Source organism: Xenopus laevis, chromosome 4S (assembly GCF_017654675.1).
Source record: "Xenopus laevis strain J_2021 chromosome 4S, Xenopus_laevis_v10.1, whole genome shotgun sequence".
NCBI lineage: Eukaryota > Metazoa > Chordata > Amphibia > Anura > Pipidae > Xenopus > Xenopus laevis.
Genome location: NC_054378.1, coordinates 83,278,830 through 83,294,716, shown reverse-complemented (window position 1 = coordinate 83,294,716; position 15,887 = coordinate 83,278,830). Strand labels below are relative to the sequence as shown.

At 40.7% G+C, this 15,887-nt stretch overlaps 1 protein-coding gene across 4 annotated transcripts in view; it reads left to right on the top strand.

Annotated features, from left to right (window-relative positions):
- abcd3.S (ATP binding cassette subfamily D member 3 S homeolog) overlaps positions 1 to 6,264 on the top strand; it is a 38,459-nt gene extending 32,195 nt beyond the window's left edge. For all 4 annotated transcript variants that reach the window (XM_018259563.2, XM_018259564.2, XM_041591293.1 and 1 more), the window contains 3 exon segments: positions 292 to 396; positions 4,464 to 4,520; positions 5,263 to 6,264. In XM_018259563.2, coding sequence (XP_018115052.1) covers positions 292 to 396; positions 4,464 to 4,520; positions 5,263 to 5,340 — 240 coding nt within the window. In that variant the 3' untranslated portion in view covers positions 5,341 to 6,264.
- The last annotated feature ends 9,623 nt before the right edge of the window (positions 6,265 to 15,887 follow it).

The following is a 15,887-nucleotide window of genomic DNA, read 5'->3' as shown; positions in this document are numbered from 1 at the left end:
GGGGAGAAGTATGGGCAGCACGGAGGAGTCACTGCAGACTTCAATCAGTGAGTAAGCAGCAACCTTTTTTAGCTGACCCGCGTATAAGCCGAGGTAGAGTTTTTCAGCACATTTTGGGTGCTGAAAAACTCGGCTTATACGCGAGTATATACGGTATGTATTAATAAATTGATTAATAAATAGATTTATTTTTTTTACCATAGATGTATGTTTACGATTTTTTGTTTGATCTATAACACAATTATGTCTGTGTGTACATACAGTACATAATTATTATATATTTTATTCCAGATGGCACGGTTGTTTTACCACAAACCCCAGTTTGCCATTTTGGATGAATGCACTAGTGCCGTCAGTGTAGATGTAGAAGGTTACATCTACAACCACTGTAGGAAGGTAAGTAAAATTAAAACCATTAACAAGAACACATATTAAAATGGTAAATACAGCATTTTTTTAGGGGTCCGTATCTTATAAATGCCAGCAGCAAGCTGGAAAACATATAGTATGAGCAAATGCCATAAAGGGAATCCGTGTTTAAGGCCAGTCTTTTATTCTTCTGTGCAGGATCTAGGCATTCTGAACACTGACTGGTTGTCAGGTCTCTTACCACATAAAGTTCAGACATGTACCTGTGGGAGGCTCTATGCCATCTTTAAAGAAGTGCCACCTGCAATGCTTTGTTCTAATGTTAGAAATGTCCCTGTACAGAGCAAAGTAATGAGAGACTTTACAGTTAAATAACTTCATAAAAACCTACTAAAACTATTTTGCTTGGTATTTGTAGCCGATAACATACACTTTAATGAAGCTGTATATAATATGTATATGTGAGGTCGATGTAACCCTCTTCTCCAACTGTTTATATAGTGCCACAACTTTCTGTTGCTATACTTTTCAAGGCACTATTTCAGACAAAAATACAGGGAGGATGAAGTCTCCCACAATCCATCTGTTTTTTTTTTATACTTCTAGCCAAATTCAACACTTTTCTTTTCCTCCTTTTATAACAGTGTCTTCTTTTCTTCATTTTTTATTTTAACTTTCCACCTGTTTTAGAAGTATAATGTTATTTAATGTTTGGCACTTGTATCTCACATTGATTTCACACATCCTACTTGACTTGGCCATACACGGAGAGACATCGCCAAACGAGCGGATCTCTCTCCGATATGCCCACCCTAACGAATGGGAACGGGCGGTCGATCGCGGGACCGCATCAACGAACAGACCCGGCCGCGATCCGACGGGATTTTTTGTCCCATCCGATCGAGATCTGGCCAGCTTTCGGCCAGATCTCGATCGGGGAAGCCCATCGGGGGGCCCCATACACAGGCCAATAAGCTGCCGACTCGATCTGTCGGCAGCTTTTATCGGCCCGTGTATGGCCACCTTAAGCTGAAAGTTTTTTTCTTCTTCATTTTAACCACAGTGATTTGGAGGAGCACTATATTTCTTTTGACTTATACTGATCTAGCTATTGTAATAATATTCCCCTTATTGTTCTTGCTTAAAGGAAAACTATACCCCCCCAATATGAATACTTGACCAACAGTTTAAATCAAAATAAGTGGCATATTAAAGAATCTTAATAAACTGGAATAAATATTTAAGTAAATATTGCCCTTTTACATCTCTTGCCTTGAGCCACAATTTCATGATGGTCTCTGTGCTGCCTCAGAGATCACCTGACCAGAAATACTTCAACTCTAACTGTAACAGGAAGAAGTGTGGAAGCAAAAGACACAACTCTGTCTGTTAATTGGCTCATGTGACCTAACATGTATAATTTGTTTGGCATGTTTGTGTGCTCTGTAAATAATACGATTCCAGTGGGTTGCCCTTATTTTTTAAAATGGTGGTTTTCTATTTATGATTACCCAATGGCACATACTAATAAAAAAAGTATATTTTTATTAAAATGGTTTATTTACATGAAGCAGGATTTTACATATGAGCTGTTTTATGCCATATCTTTTTATAGAGACCTACATTGTTTGGGGGGTATAGTTTTCCTTGAAAGGCTTAAGCAATATTTATTGAATGGCATATGAATCATGGGGCCGCTATACCTCCTGGGCCCCCGCAGGGTCTGCTTCCTCTGTAGTTACGCCCCTGTTCAGGTATATCCCTCAAGTCAATGGGAGGTGGCAGGGGGAGATTTTGGGTGCTTTTGTGCCAGCTGCGATCTGCCTCATGTGCCATTAGTGTATCTGTAAACCTACCATAATCATGACCTTTAATATAACAAACAAAAGCTGAGTGTAATTATACTGGTAGTGTTAATCATTCCTAATATCTGCTAATCACTGGTGATTTACAGGCTTTTCTGTGGAAGTATGAGCAGATGGGACTTTGTTATACAACCTGATAACAGTGTTGGTACAGTTTGAAATGTAGCCCCATGTACATATTTATAATTTTATTTGTAGAACGCTAGTTGTGTATATAGCACTGTATAGTAGAACGTTACATTTATACCAAACAAGTATCAGTGCAATAACAGATATACAAGTATATTACAGTTTTAAAGGAGAACTAAACCCCCGGTAGGTAAAGAGAAAAGCCCCCATGCACTGAGCTCCATTGCTCCCCCCTCGCTTTTTCCCCGCATAGTCTTGTTACTTGAAAAAATGTCCAAGGATGTAATGCTGACCAATCCATGCAGGGTAGCACAGCAGATCTCATGGGCAGGACCGCCATCAGCCCCGCACAGCAAAATTTTCTGGTCCCCCTGGTCCCTGCCCACCCACACTACAGACGCCAGCGCTAAAAATGGTAAACCCCCTCACTCACAAGTTATAAAAAGCCATTGGTGGTCAGGGCCCCCCCATAAATTAAAAAAATAACAGTGGTGCCAGGGGAATTTTTGTAAAAGTTTTTACAAAAACATTGGTGGTCAGGGCCCCCTACAAGTTTAAAAAAAATCATTGGTGGTCAGGTGCCCCCCTATAAATTAAAAAAAAAAATTGCACCAGGGCCCCCCATAAAAGTTTTTACAAAAACATTGGTGCACAGGGGCCCCATAGAATATTTTAAAAAATCATTGGTGGCCAGGGGTTCAATAAAATAAAAAACATTGGTGTTCAGTGGAACTTACTTCAGGCTCTTTTCTTGGCTTTGGTATTTTTGGCGCGGCTTTGGGTCTTTTCGGAATGGCTTTGGGTCTTTTCGGACTGCTTTTTGGGTCTTTTCAGAGTGCCTTTGGGTCTTTTCGGAGTGCCTTTGGGTCTTTTCGGAGTGCCTTTGGGTCTTTTCGGAGTGCCTTTGGGTCTTTTCGGAGTGCCTTTGGGTCTTTTCGGAGTGCCTTTGGGTCTTTTCGGAGTGCCTTTGGGTCTTTTCGGAGTGCCTTTGGGTCTTTTCGGAGTGCCTTTGGGTCTTTTCGGAGTGCCTTTGGGTCTTTTCGGAGTGCCTTTGGGTCTTTTCGGCACAGCTATGGCTTCAGGTCTTTTCGGTGCGGCTTCGGGTCTTTTCGGTGCGGCTTCGGGTCTTTTCGGTGCGGCTTCGGGTCTTTTCGGTGCGGCTTCGGGTCTTTTCGGTGCGGCTTCGGGTCTTTTCGTTGCGGCTTCGGGTCTTTTCGTTGCGGCTTCGGGTCTTTTTGTTGCGGCTTCTGGTCTTTTTGTTGCGGCTTCTGGTCTTTTTGTTGCGGCTTCTGGTCTTTTCAACGCGGCTTCTGGTCTTTTCAACGCGGCTTCTGGTCTTTTCAACGCGGCTTCTGGTCTTTTCAACGCGGCTTCTGGTCTTTTCAACGCGGCTTCTGGTCTTTTCAACGCGGCTTCTGGTCTTTCAGCGTGGCTTTGGGTCTTTTCAGCGCGGCTTTGGGTCTTTGCAGCGCATGAGCTTTCCAGTACAGCCTGGCCCCCATTTAGGCCTGGGCTGGCACCATCTTCTGTCTCTCTTTTGTTTTTTTTTCCTCCCCTTTGGTAATTTACAGAGCTTTCTGGCACATGTGCAGTTGCCGCGCACCTATGAGCTCTTTGCTTTATGGGGAGCCGTGATAAGGATTTCAGGAGTGGAAAGTTCTGTTCTGTTTTGAGACGGGGAAGAGGTGGATCCTAGCATCCCAATGCAATACAGACTGTAGTGGGGACTGTTTGACCAGCAGATGGTGCAGTAATCCGCTCTTCAGTGACATAATTCTTTCTATAATTTACTGTGATGAATCAGACTTGTATGTTTCATAAACGATAAGATTCAGATGATTTTTTTTATAAAGAAACTCAATCTTTTTTTAAAGAAACTTTTTATAAAGAAACTCAATCAACCTAAAACATCCTATTCAAATTGCATAGAATATTACTGTGTATGTAAACACTAATTACAGATATTGCTGGTTACATTAAAAATAACACCTCCACTATCTGTGCATTATATCGATTGTCACAACTGGTTCATATTCTGAGTTTGATTTTCTTTAATTATTATTATCCTGTTAACTGTGGATCTGTCTTCTTGATTCCTAGGTTGGAATAACTCTGTTCACAGTGTCACACAGAAAGTCCCTCTGGAAGCACCATGAGGTTTGTCTTTTCTTATGTGTAGAGTGATTTGGAAGGAAGAATGTTTAGCATGTCTTCCTCCTGTCTCTTTCAAAGGATGTATGTACAGGTATGGGATCTGTTATCCAGAATGCTTGGGACCTGGGGTTTTCCGGATAACGGATCTTTCCGTAATTTGGGTCTTCTTGCCTTATGTCTATTAGAAAATCATGTAAACATTAAATAAACCCAATAGGCTGGTTTTGCTTCCAATAAGGATTAATTATATCTTAGTTGGGATCAAGTACAAGCTACTGTTTTATTATTACAGAGAAAAAGGAAATCATTTTAAAAAATTTGGATTATTTGGATAAAATGGAGTCTATGGGAGACAGCCATTCCGTAATTCGGAGCTTTCTGGATATCGGGTTTCCGGATAAGGGATCCTATACCTGTACTAGCTTGTCTATCTTGAGTCTTTATCAGCACCACCTGCATAGTACATGTTCATTCCTTACTCTTGCACTCCTGGAGTTACAACCAGTCACATGATCTGAGTTGCAGTAAGCATTTTAATATATTGCCCAAACAAGAACGCATACAAAAGGCCCATCAAAAAAAGTTAGTAAATTAAAATATCATGGTTCCTAGAACTGCAGAGTAACGGAAGAAATAGTAAGCATCGCGGGCAAATCCATTGAGGACATTTTTTGTTTTTGGGTGATACTGGCCCAGACTTCAAACAGCCTCTTACTGACCACTTCCCTCTCTCATCTTCGCACAGTATTACCTTCACATGGATGGCAGAGGCAACTACGATTTCAAGCAGATCACAGAAGATACAGACGCGTTTGGATCTTGAATGTCTTGCTAATAATTGCAACGACACCAAATCTTCCATTAACCTGTTAAAAAATGATAAATTGTAGTTTTTTTTACCAATATTGCCTAATTGTAAACAATCCATGTTTAATATGTAGAACATTGACAATTGTGTTTACGTCTATTTAATTATTAACCCTGCACTAAGAGAACCAATGAATGCCTCGGAGAGGTTAAGGTTTAAATCGATGGATTAATAAAGAAATACTGTGTTGGCAGGTTAATGTGTCCTGTTCCTACAAAAGAAGTGTCTAGGTTGCCACTAGGTTTTTCTTAGGTACCACTACTGTTGTCCTGTACCTGGATACTGTGCTTCCTTTACTAGGCATTTCATGTGGCATTAACTTAGGCCTGAGGAGAAATCATTCAAAACCAGAGCAAAGCATGTCCATTTTAGCAGCAGTAAATATAAAAAAATTGTTTATTTTAAAATATTCTCAGGTTCATTTTGTACCTTCATATAATATGGAGGTACATTTCAAACACAACTTGATGTTTGCAGTTTCTCTCTCATATACCCAAACCATGTAATAAGACTTAAACATAACGTGGCATGTTTCACCAAACAAAAAAATCTTGTTTATCATGTGCAGTATCAGCTCACCGGGCCAGGCAGGACTTTGGCCTATTCCAGATAAAGGAAGCCTTTGGTTGCCATTATCCCTAAGGCATGTCTTTTGGTCTTTTTGGCTGCACTTTTGTATACACTGATTCTTTTCAAGTAATTCAGCAAATCCATCTCCTGTTAATGTAAAGTGGATATTAATTGGATGGCTTTTTATGCAACTAATTCAGTAGTGAGCCATTTATTGGTTTTGGGAGCTGATTGGATATATTGTAACATAGAAATGTGCTACTTGAAAGCATGCACTGAGTATGCAATAAAACTGTAATTCCTTTCAAAGACTTTGCGATGGATCCTTATTTAAATCAAATGTTGTTCACGGATAGTTTTGTGTATTGAATGAAATATATTCCATATATATATATATATACATATATATATATATATATATATATATATATATATATATATATATATATATATATAAATGTACAATGTTTCGGTCCCCATTGGGACCTTTATCAAGGTGCACATATAAACACAGCTTCACAGCTTAAATCCCCCTTAAAAGAGAATTCAACCCCCCACAGTGATAAGTCCCCACTGGTCCCCTACCTGTCCCCCCCGCTAAGTGTTACCCCACAATTGTGTGCCCCACTGACCGCACATGCAGAGTGAGCGCAGCGGAGCTCACAGACGCCATCTTACGGCACGTTGGTAATCTTTGGGTCTTCTTCCTTCCGTTAAAACAATAAAAGCGCATGGGTGCATAAAAAATATAAGTGCAAGTGGTTGCTAAGAGCCTGCCACAGCAACCACTATAGATATGTTGCTAGTGCAATAGTGACACACAGATATGAAAAAAATAACTAAAACTTGAGCAAAAAATGTAAAATGAATGCAGATTGCAAAAGTGTTTTGAAGAAGCACCCTGAGTAAGTAAACCTCTTAACCTCTTAATTCTTTGGGTTTAGATCCCCATACTGTCATGGGAAAACATGTTTTTTTCAAAATGCATCCGCTAATAGTGCCGCTCCGACAGACTTCTGCACTGAAATCTGTTTTTCAAAAAAGCAAATAGATTTTTTTTGTATTTAATTTTGAAATCTGACATGGGGCTAGACGTATTGTACGTTTCCCAGGTGCCCCCAGTCATGTCACGTGTGCTCTGATAAACTTCAGTCACTCTTTACTGCAAGTTGGAGTGAAATCACCCCTCCCTTCCCCCCACCCCAGCAGCTTAACAACAGAACTATGGGAAGGTAACCAGATAACAGCTCCCTGATAGATATAAGAACAGCCAAATAAATCCAGTAAAAATCCATGTCCACCTGAGACTCCTTCGGTTACATTGAGTAGGCGAAACAATAGCCTGCCTAAAAGTAGTTCCATTCTGAAGTGCTGACTCTTTCTGAATGCAAACTTACCTGAGATGGCTGCCTACGCACCAATATTATTTATAACTAATAAAAAATTCACTTTGTTGGGTTAGGAATGAAATGTTACATGGAAGAGTAAATTATTTGCAGTGTAAACAGTGTAATTTAGAAATAAAAACGACACCATAAAAATCATGACAGAATCCCTTTAAGAACCTTACTGTATTTCCTAACACGCAGCTGAATAGGCATGAGTTGGGTTTATCCACCTTTCTGCATCGTCTGTGGTCCTCTCAGTGGTCGAATCCCTAAAATAAACTTTTATCCTGTGATTTTGGTGACAAAGTAAAACTGCAGGAGTGACTGGACTGTGACAAGGAGAGGCACCAGGGCAGTCTATGGGTGCAGCTTATGTCTTATGAAACATGATTCACTGACTGGGGCTAGTCACAAGATTTCTGGGAACATAGTTCAGCTCAGTTCTGTTTTCCAGTAAAATGTGAATGCAAACACTTCTCACAGATATTTTATACAGGCACAGCACAGTTTATCCCTCATTTATTTTTACTCAATAAGCCAGACAACAATCCTCCCACCAGTACCAAGTTTTATTTGTGTATTTAAACAACATTGTACGTCATTTATTATGTTGTGAAACTTTCCGAAGCCCATTTCATGAGCCTCTTATGCCCTTGCACAAAACACCATTAAGGTGAGTGGAAACGTATAAATTCCTCCAGTATTATGTGGATACTAATCCTATCCGCTTACTCATTAAAGATGATGACATGTCTGCCTGGGAGATGTTTGGAATTCCTGAATGCAGGACATAGGGAACTGTCTGCGAAGTAGGTAAGCAGTCCGGCTGTGGGGCAGGGGGTTGCCAGTGGGTAGGGGGTATGTGCGAATGGGTAGGGGACGTGGGAAGGGAGGGCAGCCTAGTGGTGCGCCATTTTTAAATCCGGTTCTGACAATGTACCATTTTTATTATTGTTTTTAAAGGGATACTGTCATGGGAAAAAAAAAAAATTATATTCAAATTTGAAATCTGACATGGGGCTAGACATGTTGTCAATTTCCCAGCTGCCCCAAGTCATGTGACTTGTGCTCTGATAAACTTCAATCACTCTTTACTGCTGTATTGCAAGTTGGAGTGATATCATCCCCCTCCCTTTCCCCTCCCCAGCAGCCAAACAAAAGAACAATGGGAAGGTAACCAGATAGCAGCTCCCTTACACAAGATAACAGCTGCCTGGTAGATCTAAGAACAACACTCAATAGTAAAAACCCATGTCCCACTGAGACACATTCAGTTACATTGAGAAGGAAAAACAGCAGCCTGCCAGAAAGCATTTCTCTCCTAAAGTGCAGGCACAAGTCACATGACCAGGGGCAGCTGGGAAATTGACAATATGTCTAGCCCCATGTCAGATTTCAAAATTGAATATAAAAAAATCTGTTTGCTCTTTTGAGAAATGGATTTCAGTGCAGAATTCTGCTGGAGTAGCACTATTAACTGATGCGTTTTGAAAAAAACATGTTTACCGATGACAGTATCCCTTTAAACATCTGCTGTTCTGCTGCAAATATCACTGTGCCACTCCATAAAGAAAAATGATTGGAATGCCTCTGTAAAGTGTATCTTATTGATAACAGTGGCGGGTGAAGCGTATTATTCCCACGTTTCCAAGTGTATATCTCATAATATTCATCACAGAGAAATGTATTCTATTTAAGGATGTCCCTTTTAACCAGCGTCTGTGACCTTTATAACAGCAGTGGGTCTACAGTGTCAAGAATTGATTTGGCCATGGAACTTGCCAGTGCTCTTCTAACATCCTTATAAATTTCAGTAGGGGGTGCATTATCATCTGTCTTGTAGCTTCCTATAAAAAATCAATTGGTGAAAACTTTTTCACGCTGGAGTAAAAGTTCTTATAACGACCATATGTGAGAGGTTTAGCTCAGGGAACAATTCACTTTCATGTTTTTGCAAAATATAAAATGACAGATCAGTGCTACATAATAATTGGTTACATATTAATTTACCTTTGTGTTTCTCAAGTCCAGTACTATAACCCCTTTCTTGGGATTGCATTAAGTAGAGTCTGATCCAGCAACAAAACCCAGCACTGGACACAATGAAGGTGCACATGTCTTGTCTCTGCAGTGCTATGTTTATGTTACGAGGCAAGTAAATACCTTCTGTTTTTAGAAAGCCTTATGCTACAAATTTTGCACATGAAGAGCTTTTTGACTCCTTTTAGCCCATCTCACACTAACCAGGTTAGGTTCTTTGCTTAATTATAACAAGAGTGTCTTTGTCTCTAGTTGAGTAACGATTCTCATTGATCCATTAATCACATTATTAACAATTCATTCCAATGGCACCAATGCACTGACCAGAATAACTGAGTGGACTTGTGTGTCCAAAGCCTTGGTAAGAAGCCAATTAAGCTTGGAATGTTTCTTTCCCACAGTTTCAGGCTTGATCAATGGGCTGATAGCAGAAGTATGAAGAGTAATATCCCGCATATCTGCCATCTGCTTTGCATATTTATATATTTGTGTCTGATGTTCATTTTAAATAGTTAATAAATGATACCAGCATAACATTATGAAGGCAAAGCACTCCACTTCAGCACAATTGTGTCTGTTCATGTGAGCGGGAAGATATGGGCTGACAGGACCTGGTGGGTGAAACCAAATCAGTTCTTTAATCTAATGGCAAATATGTACAAAACTTGTAATTACTAACTCTCTTAAAGGAGAACTAAACCTTAAAAATGAATATGGCTAAAAATGCCATATTTTATATACTGAACTTATTGCACCAGACTAAAGTTTCAGCTTCTCAATAGCAGCAATGATCCAGGATTCAAACTTGTCACAGGAGGTCACCATCTTGGAAAGTGTCTGTGACACTCAAATGCTCAGTGGGCTCTGAGCAGCTGTTAAGAAGCTGAGCTTAGGGGTCGTCACATATTATCCAGCAGAAAATGAGGTTGGCCTGTAATTAAAGCTGGTGCTACAAGGCTGATTATTAAATTCTGATGCTAGTTGCACTGGTTTCTGAGCTGCCATGTAGTAATAATCTGTATTTATCACTAATTAGCCATATATTGTGACATTTCTATTCTACTGTATATTGTGAGTCGATCCCTAAGATCAGTAAGTGACAGCAGCACAGAGCATGTGCAGTGAATCAGCAGAAAAGAAGATGGGGAGCTACTGGGACAAGGGTTGTGGTTGCCTTGGGCTGGTACAGAACACATAATGTACAACATTTCTAGCCTACTTCTTTAGATAAGCTTTACTTCTTTAAAAAACAGAAGGGTCTTCTGCAATACTTATCTGGTGTCTCAGCATCCTCTGAAAACCACACATGTGCTCACCATGGTAGGTGCAGAGTATGCTGGAGTACACTGGAAGAGTATGGGGCTGGAGAAGTGAGATTAGAGACCCATGGAAGAAAAGGATCACAGGCCTTGGAATCTGAATTAAACGACTAAAATCACTATGTGTGGGTCCTAATGATTTACAACTGCTCCTGTGATTTTACTCTTAAAGTTAAGCAATATTTTAATATTAAATACAGAACAGGAAATCATTTTGTGCAAATCCATCAAACATGGAGAAATAGAGAGAGGTGCACAGACTGTCTGAAAAGCAGAGGGACTTCAAATCCCACAATCCATCACAGAGGGGTTGAATGGCTCTGTGAGACTAGTTTCTCACAGTTGAGGCATGGTCTCTTATCAGTGAAATGATGTACTGTAACAATATTTATCAATCCCAATAAAAGTACAGTCAGCTGGGCCAGACACAAAGCCTTAAAAGCCCTGTCGACTGAAAGCTAACCAGTTCAGATACTCTTAACAATAGTTACTGGCTAAAACATAACTTTTAATAAATATATTAAAACCATAATACACACCACCAACAAACTAAGTCATAACAACAAGACTCCATTGTAACAGTGATGAAGTCCGGGAAAAGTGTCCCTAAAACCATTTAAAAACCAGGCTTCCCTTCCAAAAGTTCCCCAGGCCAATTTTTCCTACCTAGCTACGTGGGGAGCAAATGGGAGCTAGTCGCCCACCGTCCACCTATGCCACAAGCCTGCCCCTGAGGAAGCCGCGCAAACGGCGAAACGCGTCGGGCTTGTGGCATAGGTGGACGGTGGGCGACTAGCTCCCATTTGCTCCCCACGTAGCTAGGTAGGAAAAATTGGCCTGGGGAACTTTTGGAAGGGAGGGTTCTGGGGTTGCGACTGGCATCCATTACTCTAACTGCTTGCAATTAGCACGCTGTCAATTAAGACAGTTGTAATTGTGCTATACACCGTTCTACCTATAGCCTGGTTTTTAAATGGTTTTAGGGACACTTTTCCCGGACTTCATCACTGTTACAATGGAGTCTTGTTGTTATGACTTAGTTTGTTGGTGGTGTGTATTATGGTTTTAATATATTTATTAAAAGTTATGTTTTAGCCAGTAACTATTGTTAAGAGTATCTGAACTGGTTAGCTTTCAGTCGACAGGGCTTTTAAGGCTTTGTGTCTGGCCCAGCTGACTGTACTTTTATTGGGATTGATATTATACGTTCTTCAATGAACTCTAACCTGCAAACAAACCTTACTTTGAATTAATTGACTCTCGCAGCAGGGTAGTAACAATATTTATATCTGAAAGTTCAGCAAGTATTTATGCAGGGCCGGAACTAGGGGTAAGCAGAATAGACATGTGCCTAGGGTGCAAAAGCTGGGGGGGCGCCAGGTATGTACCTCCTCTTTCACCTACCCCATGTTCGGTCCCCTCTCTCCAACTGTCTGTTGTATTTTCCTGTGTACTCGGTTGCCTAGGGCGCCTGGCCCCGCTCTGTGTTTATGTACCTTTTCTATAAAATCCCCACTGAATGAGCTCTTATGCTTTAATAACATAAATGTATAAATGAATAAAGCATAAACTATAAGTATGTAGGTGTAAGATTCTACTTGATTCTAAATCAGACATCAGTACATAGATAGGTCATTTTGCTCAGCTCAGAGCATTCACTCAAACCTGTCATGTGGATCAGGGAAGTTCAGGGTTATTTATTTCTAATTGCTTCATTTCTTCACCTCCCCCACTTCAATTATTTCTGCTGTTTTCTCCTCGATGAGCAGCACATTCTTTGAATAGTTTTCAAAATGCATAAAAGCAAACTGGCAAGACTACATTCTAGATGCTAACGCCCACAGATGTATCCCCTGTATACACGGCATCCATGCAATGTTAGCACCACCTGCAACCATTCTAATTAATAGCACTTTAAATGATTACAGTAATCAAATGGCAAGTAGTTAAGCACCCGCATAATCTATTACATAGAAAGTGCATTCATATTTAAGCACACAGCAGTACAAGTGTACTTCGTATTACTATAATTTATTTCTTTTATTCCTCCCCCTCTGGAGTTTTACTAATTCAGCTTGTAGTGTGGGCTAAGCACCCGTGGGCTGGCAGACCCACCAGAAACCTTTTTATCACCTTGTTTTTGTTTTATGTTACAATCCCAAGGAGCCAGAATGACTCCAGAATGTGTGTGATGTGATGTCACTGGGGGGCACAGGCGCCATATTTTGCCTATTGCTACTATAGCCATAGCATAAAACTCTGCCAGAATAAGTATCCCTGTTGTGTGGCTTTCATTTCTCCACGTAGCACATTTTTCTACACTTCAAGCTTTTCCCAGACATGAAATCCCAAAATGGTGTGTATATTCAGGTAAGTGGTAAGATATCAGGACACTCCTTCCGTACATCCAGCAAAGTGTTTATCTCCTTTAGGGAATTCTGAGTGTTCTATTCAGTTGCAGGTTTTAGGTCTGTGTTACTGGGGATTAAAGGTCCCCATAGACGCGACGATTCTTCTTGCCGAACGACCGATTTTAGGGAAGTCCGACCAATCCTTCGAAATTATCGTGCGGTTAGTGGGATTCGAACAAGCGTACATCTTACGATTTTTCCGCCAACATCTGTCAGGAAATTGATCGGCAAGGTCAAAAAATCTTTGTCAGTCCCAGTGCAATCTATCTATGTCTGCAGGGCCAAGCAGCTCCCCTTTGTTTTCCTGGCAAATTGGTCTTTTTAGTTGATGGTTAATTCGTACGATCGTTCCGAGAAAATCGCGGTCTCACGATGAGGATCTGATCTTTTAAAAATCTCAACATCTATGGCCAACTTAAGGATCAGTTGTTTTCAATCAAACTACAGACTTTTCAGTGTAGGTGGGTAATGTTTTTGCTCACTTTTACTAGTTCACAGTGGTGTGAGTTAGTTGTTTCCCTTTCCAAGTTAAAGTGTTCCCTGGTTGTTATAGGCAGGAGGCTTCAGTAAGGACCTGAGAAGAGTTAACCCCAGAGATAATCAAAGCTTAAGAGAAGCTGGGGCTGCAGGGACCCTATGTATGAAGGCTAGTTAGTAACAGCCTAACTGTTGTTATAGTACACCCCAGGGTGTAAACTAGTCAGGGCTAGGGAGTAAGAGCAGTGTTTTGCAAGGGTAATGTCATTAACCCCCATATGTAATATAAGGCACTAAGTTTACCCAGGAGTAGTAACTCTTGGCAACCCATAAGACTCTTGCGTTTAAACAGGTGACTAGTAAATTATACCTGCTAATTGGTTGCTATGACTTACTGACCCTGAGCAAACTTAGTGCCTTTTATTAGATAACTCCATATGTATACCTTTCACTATCTCCCCAGGAAGGGAACATTTGCTTGAAAGCTACTCGAGACCTTAGGCTAATGGCATGGATGCCAAATGTGCAATAATAATAATAAACTTTGGTTTCAAATGTAATTTCCAGCACAGTGAAAATGTAGCCGCAGAGCAATATACCACTATGCAATTAGCATATTACCGCTTATTTCTCCTCTCTGCTGCTGTTAGTAGTACTAGTACACCTCACATATAGCTGAATCCTGAAGGTCAGGCCTGTGGGCTGAAGTTGGTGCTCCAAGAGATTTTACAACCCCAGTACTGCTCTGAAGCAGTATATTTTGTACAATTTGCCCCCCAATCATGTAGGTTGGTATGTCTCCTACTCATGTTTGAATAAAGTTCTACAGCTACTTTGCGTTGCTTGTTCGTGAGATTCTGTAAGTACCTGCCAGACATTTTTGATTACAGTAAATAAGTGACCCACTACATGGAAAAAGTTGGGCAGCACTGTGTAGGTTATTAATTTAGTCCTTCTAGACCTGGTTAATACCTACTAGATGTACAGTCTACATCCTCTATCTTGCAATGTGAAATGAGTTGTTGGCATGCCTAATATCTAAGGTTAGTGTCAGATATGGTTGTGCCTAATGTGTGTATAAAGGCAGACTGAGAAACTGCCCCTCCACTTGAATCTGCTTGTGCTTCTCTCTGCACTGACAGGCACTGTGGCCAGCTTAGTGTTTGAATGCTATCAAACAGAACCTTTGAGAACTTAAGGGCAGAGACACACATGGAGATTCGGGGAGATTTAGTCGGCTGGCGACAAATCACCTCTTCTTCGGGCGATTAATCTCCCCGAACTGCCTTCCCGTCGGCTAGAATGTAAACCGCCAGCGGGATGGCACTCGGAGCACTTTGTCTTCCGAAGACACCTCACATAGAAACTTCGGACGATTTAGGAAAACAAAGTTCTCTGAGTGCCATCCCATCTGCAATTTAGATTCTAGCCAGCGGGGAGGCAGTTCAGGGAGATTAGTCGCCCCTAAGAAGCTGTTTGTCGCTGGGCGACTGATCTCCCCCAGTAGCTTTGTGTGCCCCTGCCCTAACATTTATTTTCATTGTGCACAAATGTCTTGTGATCTATGCCAGGAATGTTGGTTGGCAGCTTATCATTTTAGAGTCAGTGCAAAAGCACCAACCTGATCCTCTGCAGTAATAACTTCCACCGGGTTTTGCCCAGGCCAGAGAGGTTAAATTTAAAGTGAGCATATGGCCAAAAAGGAGGTGTACATTTCCTAGCCCACAGAGAAGTGTAGGTGGAGATAAGCACGTATGCCTGCCTCTCTTATCAACATTCATTGTCCAAAAAAGTGATGGTGGTATATACAAGCGCTTCTATCCAAAAAAAAAGTATTGCAGCACACACAGTGCAGCAGTAAAGGTAGGCAGGCTGTAAGTTTGCAGAGGGCATTGTGTACATATTGTACTGACCTATTAGAGTGGGCTAATGTGAGATGTGACACTATGCAAGTATAGGATAGGGATCATTGTGCAGATATGGACATGGTTGGAATTAGAGAAGAGACCCCTCGTGATGGGAAGCTAAATTATATAATACAGAGTTTGACTACCCCAACTGCTTCATTGTTTGGCATTTAATAACATGATTTCTGAAACATATCAGGGTTCTCTTTCTGATTCTAAAGGGCTTGTGTTATGTTGGAACACCTGATTTATGGACATATTGTATTGCAGTTACACATTCAAAATGAATATGAAATATATACAGACCATATTTGATCTGTCTTCAGTACATTATGTTCCCCTGTATGTGCCATAGACAGTTTACTTATTAAAGATAAAAATATTCAGTGC